The sequence below is a fragment of the Amphibalanus amphitrite genome, unplaced genomic scaffold, assembly GCF_019059575.1.
Source record: "Amphibalanus amphitrite isolate SeventyFive unplaced genomic scaffold, NRLGWU_Aamphi_draft 000574F_arrow, whole genome shotgun sequence".
NCBI lineage: Eukaryota > Metazoa > Arthropoda > Thecostraca > Balanomorpha > Balanidae > Amphibalanus > Amphibalanus amphitrite.
This window is the reverse complement of record NW_024882068.1, coordinates 404,040-421,649: the sequence shown is the minus strand read 5'-3', so window position 1 is coordinate 421,649 and position 17,610 is coordinate 404,040. Positions and strand designations below refer to the sequence as shown.

Sequence of the window (17,610 nt, the reverse complement as noted above, 5' to 3'; positions counted from 1 at the left end):
TACTAACTTTAGTTAGAGTTGGCTGTCACCTTCCGTCTCAACGTGTCTGTCTTCTTACCTGATTAGGGCGTATATTTATTGCCTGCAGTTTTATCATAAACTTCCTTTGCCGACTGCTTCACCTCACTTTTCCTAATCTATGCTGTCTTCATCAGCTCATCTGCCCTTACCCGTGCCGTTAGACACAGTACCGTCTGACTATATTTTACCCGTACCGTGAGGCATTATACCGTCCCACTGTACCCGTGCCGTTACATACATACTTCCGTCCGATTGTACCCGTGCATGTGTACGGAGCTGCCGCAGTTGCACCGCTCCCATATCGAGCCGATGTGCCTGACCTACCCCACTGCCGACGTCCGTGGGCGTCCGCGCGCCGTGCGAAACCGGTTTGGTGTGTCACGTGGATGCACCGCCCGGCGCCCACCCCGGCCCGCGCCCGCACCTCGGCCCCGCCGCCCGGCGCCCACTCCGGCCCGCGCCCCGCACCTCGGCCCCGCCGACCGGCACACGGCGGCGGGCTGCGGCGGGCGGCCTGGTGGAGGATAGTTTCTTTTTCACAAATATCTTGTTTTAAGGGCAGTTAACCTAGCTAGCTGGATACGATGACTTCCTGCATTCACAGGTACTTGACCATGTCGGGTCGTGCATGCCTTGAAGTTAGATATGTATATAAACTCCTGTGCCTTATTGAAAGCATCTTATGTAACGATTTTATATTTTTCAATGCTCGATCACAGAAGCTGTTTGATACGATTGAAGAAGTTAGTTATAGGACCTGTTTTTCCCACGTCGAGAACCTTGGAATGCGAGGTTAAACTTTCAACACTTTTTTACATGTAATCAGAATATGTATAGTTTGATTTGAGTAAGTGTACGAGACAAGCGTGCCTCGTTCTCAACTATGTAGTTTTGACTGGCGGACTGGCGTCGGCTAGAGGTGCACGCGGTCGAACATTTTACCCATTTAGTCATTATTCATAGGGAAACGGTCGTGCTCGTAATTATTTAGCTATTCTTAAGTTGTCCGCGTACAATCTTATTTTTGCGACCGCTTGTTCCTCTTCCAGTCAACTGCCGTAGCGTTCCATCCCGCACGTTAAAGCTATTTCATTTTATTCCGACTTATAATTTCCTTCTTCGTACGTGCACTTTTGTCTCACTCGTTTGTCAGGAAACCTCAGTTACCTGGACTATGCACAGGCCTGTTTCTGTATCTTAAGTATAAAATCTTTTAATTATTTATGACCTAGCTGCTCATGCCTATGCAGATATATTCTATTGCATCGTCCCCAAATGTGCTGTATCCATTATAGTCGTCCCCCCCCCCCCCCGGAGACGTGTCCAGGGGGTCATAGGGTCCGTCTGCCATGTAGCGGCTCGGATCATTGCTAGTCCCGCGGGCCGCCCGAGAGATAACTCGGGTCCCTGTGTGCGCTGGGTCCGTTCAGCCATCAGCCGTCCTGCCGACACGTGCTCGGGAACTCCTGGAGTTCGGGAGTTGGCACCGGTGACCGCCTACCGGAACACCTCGGGAGAGAGAGAGAGAGAGAGAGAGAGAGAGAGAGAGAGAGAGAGAGAGAGAGAGAGAGAGAGAGAGAGAGAGAGAGGTGATAGTGTCCACCTCGGGAGAGAGTACCGGAGGAGTTGATAAGGTCATCCAGCGCCGGCAGTCCCTCAGGTCAGCCGCCAGTGGAGATCCTGACGCGCGCCGTAATGCAGACCCAAATAGTTTGGGGACGACTGGGACGTGTGTTTTCCAGCGTTGTTTATATTTAATATTGTGTGAGTTGGTCAAGGTGACCATGGATCGCAATTGGATCCGGGGACTCGTGTCAAGAGAGTTCGTCAAGCGGTGTCTGTTCTCAGTGCATCGCGGTGTGTGCACTGTGCTATGTGTTTCTTGATGACGTTTGTAAGGTAGGATAATAGCATTAGTGAGCAACTGGAAATAGATATTTATAGTCGAATAAAAGCATTGTACTCATGTCATATTAAATACAAAAATGATTTGTTCTTATTCGAAATGATACGACGCCGAATGGCTTTAGAAAATGCCAGGGCGTATTATAAGGGATTTTCACTGGGTCGGCAATCACAATTAGGGGCGGCATTTTGCACTCATAGGGGCGGCACTTGGCATCTGAGGGGGGCGGCATACCTACTGATATTTAATGACCAAAAAAGACATGTTCGACGGTTCTTTTATAAATATTTCTAAGTAATGATTTCAGATTCAACCTAAGCTCAGCAGTATTACGTTTATTTTTCCGGGATATAGTATTTCTCTCATCATAATGCGATAAATGAACTATAATTTGACTACAAAAAAAAAAATTAACTGAGGTCAAGTTCATGACCTCACCAGAAACAAAACATGTTGCATACCAGTCGATCCGTATCGTCAGCTTAAAATATTCACGGTGTTTTATGGCTCTATCTAGAACAGTGGTCAGCAGGTCGCACGAGTGGTGCCCACTTTATGGGCGCTGGACGGGGCCATTACCCCCACTTGCCATACCCAATTGCTTACACGGCAAGGGTCGCTGATATTCGGCCATATCCTTTGACGCCTCTATTTTTCTGCATAGGTATGAATAAAATGCAACACAATTAACTCTCTTTTTTATGGAGAGGGAGAGCGGGTGGAGTAATGATGAACTCGTACATTTTTTATTTGTTAGTTACTCGCGTAATGAACAGCGTATTGCAACGATACGTTCATCCCTCCCCCCCCCCCAAGTTAATGAATGTTATACCTAACTACTCAAACATTTTCGTGACCCCAGTGACATTGTCATTGAGTTTTTGAAATTTGAATGACTTTCACTCGGTAACTTTCTCTCCGGCTCGGCCGGCGGACAAAACGCAAGCGAAGACAATGCGGGGAGTCCGGTGCGCTACCAACTGAGCTACGGAACAGGCAAATGCTCACCATAGATATACCGACTGAACGATCCCTTTATAACTTCAGCGATTGATAAGACAAACAGTGTGTAACTGTATATATAAAATGGAAGTCTCGAAATTGCGATGTCTTTGACCTGACCAAAGGTATAAGGACAATTTTGCGACCCTTTCATTAGGTATAATGAAATGGGAGGAAATAAGGGCATGTGCCTCTTTTTATAGGTAGACAAATGTCAAAGTTAACGAATTTAAACATCACATAAGAAAACAATTAAAAATGACACACTTAATCGGAAAATTGCCACCCACGACCCCTCGTTATGTCCTTGAGGTAATGTCAGGTCATGGAAGGCCTCCAGCAGTTTTTTCAATAACTTCTGATAGAGACATGCGATATGCCTGAGCGATGAAAACACCTTAGATGATTTCAGTTTGGCGATACAAATCGACTGATATGCAACATGACCTTTACCAGTCAGGTAATGCCCTGGACCTGAGCGCTAATTTCCCAAATGACATTTGAATGTCAAATAATAGTTCATTCGACGCATCTCGACGAGAGGAGCACAGTACTAAAAAAAAAACAATGTCATAACTTTCATGAGTCAATAATTATTACAGTAGAAAGGTTCCTCATTAAAACAGCTCAGTAGAGGGGCGGAGGGGGTCCACTGTCCCCTCGAACCCTCCCCGGCCCGGCACGGGTTAAACAAGTTGTGCTCTGGAGGTTAAAGGGACCCTCCCACCTTAACATTAGATTTGAGTTGAGATAGCCAAAATGGGGTCCCTGGCTCACAATTACCGGTTTCGGCACTCACAACATCGAGAAATGCCTTAAATCGGAAATATTGAATTTCAAAATTGCAGCATTTTGATTCAGAGGGGCTAATGCTTAGGAATACCCCTCTGAATGTGTGACGTCAGCGCAGATATCTAACGATTTTTAAATGTTTGACTAAAACGTTTTGTAGCACGCGGTGGCATATGCTATTTGCGCGCAACATCTGCCGCAAACGCCGCACTTCTAAAATAAAGTCGCTAGAAGCAGCGGAGATCCCAAAAAAGTAAACAAAAGTAAAAGTCTAATATCTTGAAAACCGGTGAATATTTTTCGGTGAAATTTAGTAGATATTCGTTTTCACTCTTTCTGAACCGAGCGACATCACTTTCATGCCAATTCATAAACTTTTTTGAAGGTGGGAGCCGGGAGGGTCCCTTTAAGCCGTTGATGTTAGGTCAAGTCTGATGACTTTATAGGAAGTAGGAACGTTGAAGAGCTATCGAATGCGCTTTTTCGCGGTGCTGTAGTTCTATTCTTCCCCGAGTTATGCGCCAGTTTGTCAATAAATGTTGAAACAGACAACATTTCACCCACATTTCACCTTTGATGACCTCTGGTTACCTGATATTTGACATTTGACTTGACCTAACCAAAGTACGGTTAACCAACTAACCCAAGTAGTTTTTGACACTCTTTCGAATGCCGCTTACCGCGTGTCGCTAAGTGGCCCAGTAGCCAAGTTATAGGGGTCGGGAGGGGGGTTCAAACAGCCTCAGCCCGGCGTCGGTTAACCCTCGCCCGCACATACCATTTTCCCATCATAGAACGCACATGGGGGGGTGGTTGCCACCCCCCCCCCCTCGCCATTTCGTTCCTGTTGGAGTTAGAGTTTAGCGGTAAGACCAAAAAGATTCTTTGGGAAGAGACGAATCCAATGATACCCAGTTTTACCTTCTCAGGTCAGTCATTGACCTTCCAGGTCAGGTCAAACTAAAAAATGTTGCTGTTTTGGGTCACCGCTGGATATCAAGTGCGCTGCTTATCATATACCGATGACGATGCTGTTTTCTGGTGCCAAGCCAGCTAGAACCTCTTTGTCACACTACTCGACCAGATTTTTGCTGCTGAGGTCATTTCAGGTCAAGTTAGGTCAAGGTCAATTATATGTGTTTGTATGTCTGTGTGTGTCTGTGTGTATACTGATGTGTGCACCGATTGTTTTTGTGTCCATATTACATGAAATCATGATCTGAGAAGCTTTTACCAAAAATGCTGTCAAAAAAAAAAAAAATCACAAAAAGTAAATTCAGCTTGCCTAAAACGCAATTATCTTAGATGACCTAGGTTGACCTTGACCCTGACCTTGACACATGTACCTCGTCGAACAACATGTTCCATGATAGGTGGGAGGTAAGACTGGCAAAAAAGACCGAAATCAAGGTGTCAAAAGGGGTCCGTATCAAAGCGTCCAAAACCGCAGCATCCAAAGTACGCAACATCCAAAACCGCAGCGTCCAAAGTACGCAACGTCCAAAATACGTCCAAAATCAGGTTTATAGGGGGCATTCACAAAGTCCAAAACCGAAACATCCAAAAACGCAACGTCCAAAAGCGTATCATCCAAAAAACGCAACATCCAAAGTACGTAATCTCCAAAACCACAACGTCCAAGACCACGACATCCAAGGCACGCAACATCCAAAACCAACCTAACCTAACCTAACCTAACCTAACCTACTGATTTTTGCCTATCCCTAACCCAACCTAACCTAACCTAACCTAACCTACTGATTTTTGCCTACCGGGGATAAGGAAACCCAACCTAACCTAACCTAACCTAACCTAACCTAACCTAACCAAACCTAACCTAACCTAACCTAACCTAACCTAACCTACTGATTTATGCCTACCGGGGATAAGAAAACCTAACCTAACCTAACCTAGCCTAACCTAGCCTAACCTAACGGTTTTGGATGTTGCGTACTTTGGATGTTGCGTACTTTGGATGTTGCGTACTTTGGATGATGCGTCCTTGGATGTTGCGGTTTTGGATGATACGTTTTGGATGTTGCGGTTTTGGATGTTTCGGTTTTGGACGTTGTGAATGCTCCCTATATACCCGATTTTGGACGTATTTTGGACGTTGCGTACTTTGGACGCTGCGGTTTTGGATGTTGCGTACTTTGGATGCTGCGGTTTTGGACGCTTTGATGGTCCCCCGTCAAAAGCTCACAAGGCCCATGGCAAACGCAAGATGTTGAGAATTGGCCATTTGGGTTATGACATGACCTGAAAAACAAGGTCATATCTCCGAAACCAAAAATCACAGAAACTTGAAATTTTTAGTGGACATCAAGAAAGGATAGAGGAGCAGCTATACGAAAAATCGGCCTTCTAGCTCTAAAAATGTTGAGTGCAGAGCAGAATGACTACCTGGGGGGGGGGGGACTGCAACCACCACCCCCATGTGCGGGCGAGGGTTAAGGGAAGGCACTATCATTTTGGGGGCGCAGCAGATATGCTAAGGGACGACAACATCATTTCGAGACGCGTCACCAATTTTTTTTAGGGCACTTTAACCACTTTGAGGGGCACCACCGACACTGTGAGGAGCGCAATTATCTCGTTGAGCGTTGAGGGGTGGCACCATTACATTGAAGGGCGCCATGTGAGCAGTGATGTGGGGCAAAATGACAATGAGGAGCGCCTCCGATACTTAAAGAAGAGATGCCACCATTACTCGGGGGGGGGGGCAACATCACTTTTATTTTGAGGACGCCACCCACATTGTAAGGGGCGGCACTGTAACTTTAAGGACCGCCGCGGATACTTTAAGGGGCGGCTCCATCATATGGAGGGGCGCTACAGATCGTTAATGGACGGCAATAGGTATGATAGTTATTTAGGGACTCCGATACTTCGAAGGGCGCCACCGTTTGTTTGAGGGTTACATCATCACTTTAAGGGGCACCACCGATATTGTTCGGGGCGCCACCGACATTATAAGGGGCGCCACCGACACTGCCAGGAGCACTTTGACCGGCGTTACTATCACATTTAAGGGCGCCGTGAGCACATTGGGGGCGGCACCATGACGTGGAGGGGCGTTACGGAAGGTTTGAGGGGCGGCAACATGACATTGAGGAGCGCCTCCGACACTTCGAGGGACACCAGCATTTCTTTGAGAGGCGGCACCTTGACTTTTGAGGAGACACCACCGACACTGTAAGGGGCGGCACCATCACTTTGAGGGGCGCCACGGATGGTTTGAGAAGCGGCACCATTATGTATATGGAGGGGCGCTACAGAAAGTTAGAGGGCCGCAACATTGTATTGATGAGTTCCTCCAAAACTTTGAAGGGCGCCACAGACACTGTAAAGGGCGGCACCAGCACTTTTAGGGGCGGCAGCATCATTTTGAGGGGCGCCAACGACTCGTTGACAGGAGACACCATCACATTTAGGGGCGCCACTGGCACTTTGAGGGAGGCACCATCACATTGAGGGGCGCCACCGATACTGAAAGTGGCGGCATCATCTTCTTGAGGGGCGGCATCATCTGCTTGAGGGGCAGCTCCATCACAATGAGGGGCTATGTGGATACCTAGAGGGGCGGCACCATTATATTGGTGGGTTCCTCTGACACTTCGAAGAGCGTCACTGACACTATAAAGGGGCGGCACTAACACTTTTAGGGGCGGCAGCATCATTTTGAGGGGCGCCACCGACTCGTTGGCGGGCAGCACCATCACATTCAGGGGCGGCATCATCTTCTTGAGGGACGGCATCATCTTCTTGAGGGGCGGCATCATCTTCTTGAGGGGCGGCATCATCTTCTTGAGGGGCGGCATCATCTGCTTGAGGGGCGGCGCCAACACTTTAAGGGGCGGCAGCATCATTTTGAGGGGCGCCACCGACTCGTTGGCGGGCAGCACCATCACATTCAGGGGCGCCAACGGCACTTTGAGGGCGGCACCATCACATTGAGGGGCGCCACCGATACTGAAAGGGGCCGCATCATCTTCTTGAGGGGCGGTATCATCACATTGAGGGGCTCCACAGATGCTTAGAAGGGCGGCACCATTACATTGAGTGGGGCTACTAACATATTTAGGGGCGGCACTGTCACATTGAGTTGCGGGATCATCACTTTCTATAGACGGCTGCTTCACTTTAAGAGGCGGCATTATCATTTCGGAGGGCAGCAGCCTCACTATGAATGACAGCACCTAGCCTGCATGCCTAGAGGGGGCGGCAACTGGGTCGGCAAACGGCTGTCACTGGGTCGGCATTCTCCGTGACTGGGTCGGCAATTGCCGACCCAGTTAACATGTTAAAATACGCCCTGGAAAATGCTCCAAAGCTGCGTAACTTTTTTAGGGTGTAGGTAGCATCAGGACGTTTGTACCTGACGTTTGTATCACGATGGTTAAACATACGTTTATTGGAGCGAAAAGAAAATGTGATATGTACGGTAGGTAAGTGACGAATGCGATTACCGTTTTACGCTGCCTAGCGGTTATTGCCTATATTTTGTTTCCGTTTGTTGTTATTTGCTCTTCACCTACTGGCTGTGACCAAAACACTTTTGAGCGTGACAATGTCTGCGAGAGAAGCGAAAAGCGTCCGGAAGAAGCTAAAGGCTAGTTTAGATACCTTCTTTGTTGCTTTTTGTTAGTTTTGATTGGGTCGTTAGCAGCGCTAGTTGAGTGGACCGTGGGGTTAGGTATGTGTGTTGTTTGCACTGGTAGCGTGGGCTGTACTGCGTACACTGTCCGGTGCTGCCGGTATTACTGGTCCTGACTTGACTGCCGTGGCTAGCGCTGAAGCAATAGCTTGATGTGCGGCGAGCGAGCGGAGCCCGAGCAACCACGGGGTGGGCTCTGGTCGCGTCCCGAGTCCCCGACTGAAACGATTCGATCATAGTCAACGGTCTGCAGAACTGGCAACTTGAAGTTCCTGTTCTTGCCGCTAGATAGCGCTAGGTGTAAGCGCCTGATATGCTGTACCGCATGACACGTAGTTATTGTATGCTCTCGCTAGATAGCACCACGTGTAGCTAAGCGAAGGTTGGGTCATGCCTGGTAGGGGAGTGTAGTGAAAAATGAGTTATATGATAATCACAGTGCTCTCTTCATCGGGCGAGCCATCCTGCTCGCCCGAGAGAAGACCTTAGGTGCTGCCTGAACTCGGCGGCTGCCAGATCTCTACTTCAACACGGATGACAGCGAGTGACAACGTGACGCTCCCGGCTGGCTACGGGCTACGGCCACCGCTGCTGCCTGCCTGTTGATTGGACCGTGTGGCCAGAGCCGTGCACTTACTTCCTCAGCCCTCCATCTCTGAGAACCGGGAGCGCTGCGAGGACGGTCAACCCGAGCCAGAGTCCAGCGGCAGCTTCTGACAAATGCGTGGTAGATAGGGCTGCTGTGTGCCGCAGGGCACTTCGGCAGCCGCGGTGGTGCCATTCTGAGTCTCTTTGGGTGCAATGTAGCCTGTAGGTATGTGCTTCGTTCATTGTTACTGTGATGCTATTGGTGCAAGATTGTGAAATATCGTGACGGTGTGTCATTGGCATTCAATCCACTATGTGATGCGTCACTAATCACTCCAGTTGTTGCTGTGTCGTTATTGGTTCGGTCATGAGGTGTTTCTCATTCACTTTATTGTCACTGTGCTGCTGTAGGTGCGGCAGTCTGTTTTCTGCTGTGTTGTCTGTTGACGTACTTAGGTGCAGTGTGTGAGATGTCGCCTGCTATGTTTCTGTGTCGTGCCTCTATTCTATGTGTACGATACCATGTCTGTCCATGTCGATCCTTTCTGAAGCAGGATTTGTAAGATGGGTAGCCTGTCACAGAGGCGACCTGTGATTTAGCTAGTGTAAAAACAGTTGATATTCGACATATTCGTGCTTTTCGTACAGTTGTAGACGTTCCTAATCGAAACTTAAAGCCTGCCGTCCGTCGCGATCTAGCTTCAGCAGTGCCTACCTGTCGCCTTATTTATACCCCTTCAGTGCGCTTCTCCATTGACTGCTTGGGTGGAGTTCAAATAATATTAGATTGTTCAAATGAAAAGAAATGTTATATGTTCACAATAAACTATTAAAAATACTCCGCGCCTTTCACAATGACTTTCAATGTGAAAGGCGCATATTTTTTTTTTAGATTTCTAAAAATAAAAATGTGACCCATTCGCCGGGCGGGTTTTTGTTAGCAGCTCGTCACGACGAGCTCCGAATTCGGTATTGGCAACGATGACTGAGTGGGAATCTGGCGCTCTACTGGCCCGGATCGTGATCTTGTGTAGATGACGATCGAACTCGACTGAATCCGCCCTGTCATCATGGTTTGCTATAGTTCAGAGGATTGTGGGGCTGCGGGGCATCATCGTCCCTAGATGCGGTGACTCGTGGTGACGCGTAATACGAATAAGTGACACGTTACACTACGTAAAACGTTTGATTGTAGTGAATGTGCAAATAATTAGATTGAAAAATATCTGTGGGGAACGAGTTACTTAGCGACAGTTCATCACGCTGGCGACAACATTTTACAATCACCAAATCGGTGCGATCCACGCTGTCCACGCATATAGGTTCCGTCGTGCTCCGGGCAGTGTATTAGAGATAGGTCGGTCTTAGCGGCAATGAAACTCTGTATCCAGAGTATAGTTTAGGAAGATGGCAAGTCGGGCTATTCGCCGCACACTGAGCATTCATACACGATGTCGCGAGGGAGACGAACACTTGCGACTCGGGCGGTGGGTTAGCGTTTTCTCCGGACTTCACTCAACTCTATCCCTGCATGTTTATTTTATTCGATGACATTGGTTTTCACCCGCTTATAACATGTCTCACTCGGCATCCCTGATCCAAGGCGGCGTAGTACCCCGATCAGCCGCTGTCGGCGCCACGGTCGCTCTGCTCGTTAGGTGGCGGTCGACGGGCAGAGCACCGAGGGCCGTCTGGCGCTCTCTCTGCTAGTTATGGTGAGAGCGGTGTGCCGGGGCGGCACCATCCACCCTCACGTGCCCGGCACTACCGCGCGTACCGACTTCTTTACACCATCGATGAGGTCGCAGCGCTCTTTGGAGCCACACGGGTAGTGAACGTTGGCGTCAAAGTGCGGCGCGGCGCGGCGCCGACGCACCAGCAGCACCTCATACAGCAGGCTGACGGGCCGGTCCACGCCGGGGAACCGGTACCTCTCCGGCACTATCTGGTTCGGCTCCGAATGGACTACATCGAACCCGAGCCGGCGCAGCTGGCGGAACACGGCGCGGACCTCGCGATAGAAGGCCGCCTCGCGCTCGGGCAGCAGCCGCATGTGCAGCTCCAGGCCGAGCTGCTCCACCCGGTCCAGCACGAACATGCGGTACATGCTCTTGAGGTCGACCAGCTGGTCGATGAGCATGTCCATCTCGCCGCCCTCGGCGTCCGCCTTGAGGTACTGGATGGTGCGCCGCCGGTGGCCCAACGAGGCCATCAGGTGGTCCAGCACCAGGATCGACCAGCCGTCGACGCTCGTGTGGTTGTTCCTTCCGATGCCGATCCGGTGGAAGGTGATGCCCGGCTCGAACCGGCCCTCCGCCTGGTCCTTCATGCTGGGGTCGAAGCTGTGCACCTCACAGCCGAGCGCGGCGGCCGCCCGGTCGAACGACCACTCGTTGTTGATGCCGATCGAGTAGACGAGGCAGCCGGGCTGTCCCAGTGTCAGCGGCCGGTCCAGACAGGCCATCTTGTCGCCGTCGTGGCCACCCTCCGGGTACTGTCGGCCGCCGAGGCGCGTCAGGTTGGCACAGTGTGCTGTCGGGTGCTCCAAGAAGTCGAACACCTCCCGAAGTGCAGCCAGCTCGTCCTCCAAGAATGACTTCTCGCTAGCACGACTGGCGTACCTGGGGAGGGGAGGGGGAGACGGGCGGAGGGGAGGTCAGTGGCGTGGCTCAACTGGGAGAGAATCGATGAACTTCCGGAGGGATTTTACCGTAAAACGGCAGATGGCAGAAAAAAAACAGCTCATCGGTGTTATGGACAAAGTGACGGAACTCAAGAATTTAATCCCCGAATCTCAATTAGGAACTACATGAGGCTCAGTAATTACCAAGAGCCTCGGACATTATCTTTTTATTAGCCACTTACCAAATATTACTCGACGGCTCCGTCTCAACCAAGTTGAACATTCTGACCACACGGGACAGTTGTTCTCTCTTATCATTGGATGCACCAGCCGGGAACTGCGAGCTTATATCCTGACTGACGGCGACGCCATCTACATTCAGTCTGAGAGAGAAGTCGTCCGGTGGCGCTGTCGTTCGGGTTAGCCTGTGAAAACGGGAGGCAGGGGTTAGAAAACGACCGAGTCATCCTGTGGACATGGGCGGTAGGAGTTGAGGAACGATCGGGCTAGCCCTTGGGCACGTTCGGCTCGAGAGGTTGAATAATCGAGTTAGCTTATAGAAACGGGAAGTGCAGGGGTCATCACCAAACTGTCGAATTAAGGTGTGGATGCGGGCCGCGGGCGGCAGGGATCAGCCAATGATCGAGCTAGCCTGAGAGCACGGGCGGTAGAGGTGAGCGAACGGCAGTTTGTGGAGGCAGGCGGTAGGGGCTACAAAACAATGGAGTCAGGCTGTGAACACTGGCGGTAAGGGGCAACAAACTACCGAATTAGCATGTAGGCACTGCCGGCAGGGGTTAGTCAACGACCGGGTTAATTTGTGGCCAGGCGATAGGAGTTTGCGAACGACCGAGTTTATTCTGTGAAAGCGGTTACCGATCGACCGAGTTGGTCTTTGGGCAGACGATAGGTGGCGGACAACCAGGCTATTCTGTAGAAACGGACGGCCAGGGGTCCAGGGCCGTCGAGCTAGCCACGAACGGTACTAGCTAGTGAACGATCGGATAGTGTGGACACTGGTGGCAAGTGTATGAGAACGATGGAGTTAGCGAATAGCTTTAGAGCACGGGACTAACAGTGAAGTTCAGCGGTGCTAAAAATATACATATCTCTCAGAACCGACCGTTTGAGTGACTCCGTCACTCAAACACCGTCCCACCGGAGCATTCCCGTTTCATCAAGAGGTGCTTCGTCACTGCAGTGTCGGCTGTCGACCCAGTCAAATGTCTACCCCCCCCCCCCTTCCTTCTCAGCATACGGCTTTGAGATGGTTTCGATAGACCGAAAGAGCCAAACTCAACAAAGTAGACAATCTAGCTGGCAAATCAACATACATAGTCGGGTATGGTCGCCTTGACACATCCCGCATCCGGACTGCTCTACATGATGCCAATACCGATTGATTACACATCCACTCCCGTTATGTTCTAACCTTTTGAAGCGTGGCGAGCGGCTGATGGTCCACACGTTGATCAGCAGCACCGACACGGCGATAGCCAGAGCGAGCTGCCGCGGCCGGATAGTGGTCACCAGCCGACGCAGGATCGACGCCATGTCACCTGACCCCGCAGGTCACTGACAGCAGTACACTGTCACTGGCAGGTGACACCGCAGGTCACTGAGGCCGCTACACGGTCAGCGACAGTGGCTGTCCGTAGCAGGTGACCCCAAGCTGCGACAGCGCACGTAGTAAATCCACGTCCCACACAGCCACCGAAAACTATGCACTTTTATCGTCACTGGTTCACTGAAGTACGTGACCCCGCAGGTCACCGAGGGCGGTACACTGTCACTTACAGTGGCTCGCTGTCAGTACGGTCACTGATACCACAGCACTGTCAGTCACCTGTTCACTGACAGCGACACTGCAATTCACCCATTTCACCGATACTGGTGACCCGTACAGCGGATCACTGTCACTGATAACTCCTCATTCCAGCAGATACACCAAGCCCGGTACCTACTGGTACGCTGTTAACGATGCCGATCCATTGACACCAATTATTAAACACAGTCTCCACTTAGTCACTAAGTGACCCGTACGGTCACCGGCACTGCCACTGGAACACAGAGAACACAGAGCACTGACACTGACATCATCCTTGCTATCGCCACATTGCCACTGCGACCGCTGCGCTCTGCTCGACTTCGCCTTCGTGACTAGCACTTGGACGGGGCGTGAAGCCCTGAGCCTCTCCACTTCCTCCTACCACCTGCGCTGCTTCGCTGACCGTGTCGGTCACTGGCGCTCTGCAACAGCCGGGCGCGGCGCTTCTGCACACCGCCGCAGGCGCCTCCGACCGGACCGTTAGCCATTACCGGCCGGCTGACCTGCAATGGAACCGAGCCGCTAGCTAAGCGAACCGTGGGATGGCATGGATGACCGAGTTGGCTCCGACGGGCGGCGTTCGTCTGCACCGTGCGGCGACCACCGGCGCAGCGGTGTGCACGGTGCATGGTGTGAGTGGCGAATTCACTGTTTGAGCAGTGATCCAGTGACGGCTGTCTGGGCAGTGTGCACTCGGTGTGAACAGTAAACATTAAGCCACTGTGTGAGGCTGTGAGATCGGCGCTCACCGTGAACTCGGTGTGAACAGTGAGCGCTTAATCACCGTGTGAGCAGTGCGAGAGGCGCTGCCGCTCGCTGTGCAGTGTGCAGTGTGCACCGCTGCGCACAATGCGGTGAACTGCGCCGGCGGCCGGTGCTGTAGGCGTCACTGGAGAGTGGAGTATAATACCGTCGGCAGCGACCGGCGGCCGTCAGAGCGTGAGCGAAGAGTGTCTTTACTACCTAAATGGCTTATGTAACGCCGCGAATACCCAGTGGCTGGATTACTGATGCCACCGTCAATTTACCTACGCATTTTGGTTACAGCGGTTAGCGTGAATAATAACGTGCTGGGAAATTGAGATGATTTGATTCACTCAGACCGTTATTCTAACCATGACACGATTTTCGATGCAGTCTATGTCACTTGCAAAACACGGGCGATGGATTCATCGTTTAGGTACCGTAAAGTGGGGCTATTTGAGACAGTGGGGCTATTTGAGACAGTAAGGTAGTGGTTTATTAAAACCGCTGTAAAATGAAAACCGTTTGATATTTTTCGTCATTTTTGCTTAGGCTGATGTGGAATTGGACAGTGAATGACCTGAATAGCATTTTTGAAAATTTCGAAAAGTTTTGAAAGAAATTTAGCATAGAATACGAAATACAGAAAAACGCACAATTTAAGTTGCTCGAAAAGGACCCCTACCTGCAGCTTAACATGGTTGAAGTTTTGACAGCTTCGCTACTGGATCTATCGTTACTAGCGTTTTACTTATAGGCTAAGCACATTTTTCATGAAAATATTATACATTGTTAACGTTACTGCCGATTGCGTAACCCATTGTCTCAGAATCCCGATGATGCCCACCTGGTCAAACCTCAACCGATATGCCTAATAACTACTGATAATGGTGATGCCATTGCACCCGAGAAGACTTATCACCATCGACTTGAAGTGCATCGAACGTTCGACATGAGCAACACCGCTGAATCGGTCGTGGCCATAAACGTGCAGTGGGTTCATGTTGGGTACTTTTAGCAGCAAGCAATATTTACATGTTCGTAGTATAACATAATGACCCTTTAGCTGGTGACCAAACTAGTTATTCTGATGAATATGTGCTTAAAATGTGCTTCATCAGTCACTGACTTAGTGACAATCAACACATGTCTGCCTTGGTTGACCAGAAACACCATTGAAGATTACTTAACACAAGAACGTCCTGTTAGGTGAGCCTATGCAAGTACACTTGATGTGGTAGGGTAACCGGCCAATTGATACAGCGTGCAGTGATCGAGGAAAATCGGCATAAAATCAAAACCGCTTAACATTTTTCTGTTATTTCTTCGCACGAAGATGTGCAATTGAACAAGGAATCATGCAGACCATTCACTTAAATGTTTTGGGAAAGATTTTAGCTCGTTTGATTCATTACAGTGTGCTTCATTAGGTAGCGAGCCTGTCTCAAATAGCCCCACCGACTTTCAGTATATCTGTTTTCACGCCACCAGGGTTATATACGAAAACTTTCTTTCAAAATTTTACTGTCGTTGACTTTGAAATGGTCCTCAATGATCATCCTGTCATTTTGAAAGTTTAGTGTCACATCATATTATGATAGCCTTAGCATAAAGTGATGCAATTTTATAACCTACCGAAATGAAGCATCCTACGAAAAAGGAAAAGATCGAATACAAAGGAAATATTACTGTCTTTGCAAAAATAATTTTTGCCAGAATGATCAAAATTTAACTTCCAATCGCATGGCGTTTAAAAAATTATCTCTAGCGTGACCAATTTTCTTCAATTTCTTCGTAACTAAAAGTGTCTCAAATAGCCCCACCCTATGGGGCTATTTGAGACAGGCTTTAACTAACAAAATATCCTTAATTACTATCACTAGCTGAAGCAAAATGCACCTATATGAAAGAGCTCACAGGGAACTACATTTTTGCAATTTACATGCTATAAGAAATATGAACCGCCTTAAAGGGAGAGGCCAAAAACTGTAAAACCCGTTTCAAATAGCCCCACTTTACGGTACTTGTCGGTTAATAAAGCGAATACTTGTCAAGCTAAGGTTTTCTGTCGTTGCAATAAAAACCTGCATAAAGTGAACATTGACAGTGCACTTACACGTGTCTTATTCTCATGCGCATTACGATGAGCGGTTAGTGGGTAGGCATTATTTAAGTATTTACCTTAAGTAAAGGTCATTAGATACCCTTTCGAGTAATAAGACCCTTTACTCAAGAGGCGCCTCCTCCTCTTCTGATGAAGACGAGTTGGCTGCCATGCTTGTTGTCGCCATAAAATGACGACCACTGTTGTTAGTGACAGTAGCTACTGTTGTTAATACGATGAGTAGCCACTCTTGAGCATTAGTAGGAGAAGTTGTAGTTAAACTTGTCGGGGTGGTCCTTCCATTCTTTCCCAAGTCTGAACTTAAAGACATCGACATTTGGTGCTTCAATAGTGTTCCTAGACAGCTTGTTCCACGCCCGAGTCACTCGTGCCGCGAAGAAGGCTTTCCTAGGTCCCAACTGATGCTGAACCTGCAGCTTTTGACCATGACTTCGGGTGGTACGGCTAAGAGAGTTCTTGAACATGCTGTTGCGACAACACGAGCACTCTCTTTGGTAGTTCACCGTGTCGAAGCCTTTTAAGATTTTGAATGTCTCGATAATATCTGATCTTTGCCTTCGGAATTCAAGGGTAGGCAAATTGAGGCTTCTGAGACGATCTGAGTATGACAGGTGAGACAGCCCCTTCACCAGTCTCGTTGCCCGCCGTTGCACCTGCTCGAGTGCGTCTTTATCCTTCTTAAATTTGGGGCTCCATATAACATTATCGTACCAACTACTCGTTATTTTCTTTTCATATCTTCCGTGAAAAAATATATATTATCGTCTCCAATGAGCCCTGTTTTGTCTTTGCGTAGCGCCGCAGCACGTAGTACCTACACGCCAAATTTCCTAAATCTTGCATAGAGAGCCAAGGGGGATAACGCTTTCTTTAGAATTGGAAGCAGACCGAGTTGTCGCCAACATTGTTTTCTTTAACACTGTTCAGGTCATCCTACACCGACTGTTACGGAACAGTGTTCCAGGATCCCGTTACGTCGATACTGCTTGAGGAAACATGAATAACTCGGCGCAAGTATCGAGATAAAGCAGATTTAATTATGCAGGTCTAGTCGACTGAAACCGGCAGAGCATCCGACTCTGTGGGAATAGCCGGGTGGTGCTCGAGGTGTTCCTGTCCTAAATACAATATTGTGAAGTTCGTGCATGATGCATAGCTGACCCTGGTGCGCGGCTGATGAGAACATCTGTAGCCGTTTGAAGTCACAATTTGACCAGGTCCGAGAGTCAATAGAACGGGTCGTTTGAGGCTACGTGGATAGGTTGAACTTTCACCTGCAGTTCTGCAGGCTAACTGTAGTTTCCGAATCGGACAGTAGCATCAT

The 17,610-nt window shown here is 49.3% G+C and overlaps 1 protein-coding gene across 1 annotated transcript; it reads right to left on the bottom strand.

Moving 5' to 3' along the window:
- Positions 1-10,311: 10,311 nt before the first annotated feature.
- Positions 10,312-13,809, bottom strand: LOC122394125. Its single transcript, XM_043390746.1, has 3 exons — positions 13,022-13,809; positions 11,832-12,014; positions 10,312-11,587 (listed from the first exon to the last, which is right to left on the bottom strand). The coding sequence occupies exons 1-3, from the start codon at positions 13,141-13,143 to the stop codon at positions 10,717-10,719; spliced, it is 1,176 nt and encodes a 391-aa protein (XP_043246681.1). The 5' UTR covers positions 13,144-13,809; the 3' UTR covers positions 10,312-10,716.
- Between the last annotated feature and the right edge of the window lie 3,801 nt (positions 13,810-17,610).

Excerpts from the sequence above, each read along its gene's own strand:
- LOC122394125 (XM_043390746.1), bottom strand. The coding sequence starts at position 13,143 with ATGGCGTCGATCCTGCGTCGGCTGGTGACCACTATCCGGCCGCGGCAG. Across the intron at positions 12,015-13,021 it reads CGCTCGCCACGCTTCAAAAG|GCTAACCCGAACGACAGCGC; the intron begins GTTAGAACATAA and ends CCGTTTTCACAG. Across the intron at positions 11,588-11,831 it reads GAGCCGTCGAGTAATATTTG|GTACGCCAGTCGTGCTAGCG; the intron begins GTAAGTGGCTAA and ends TCCCCTCCCCAG.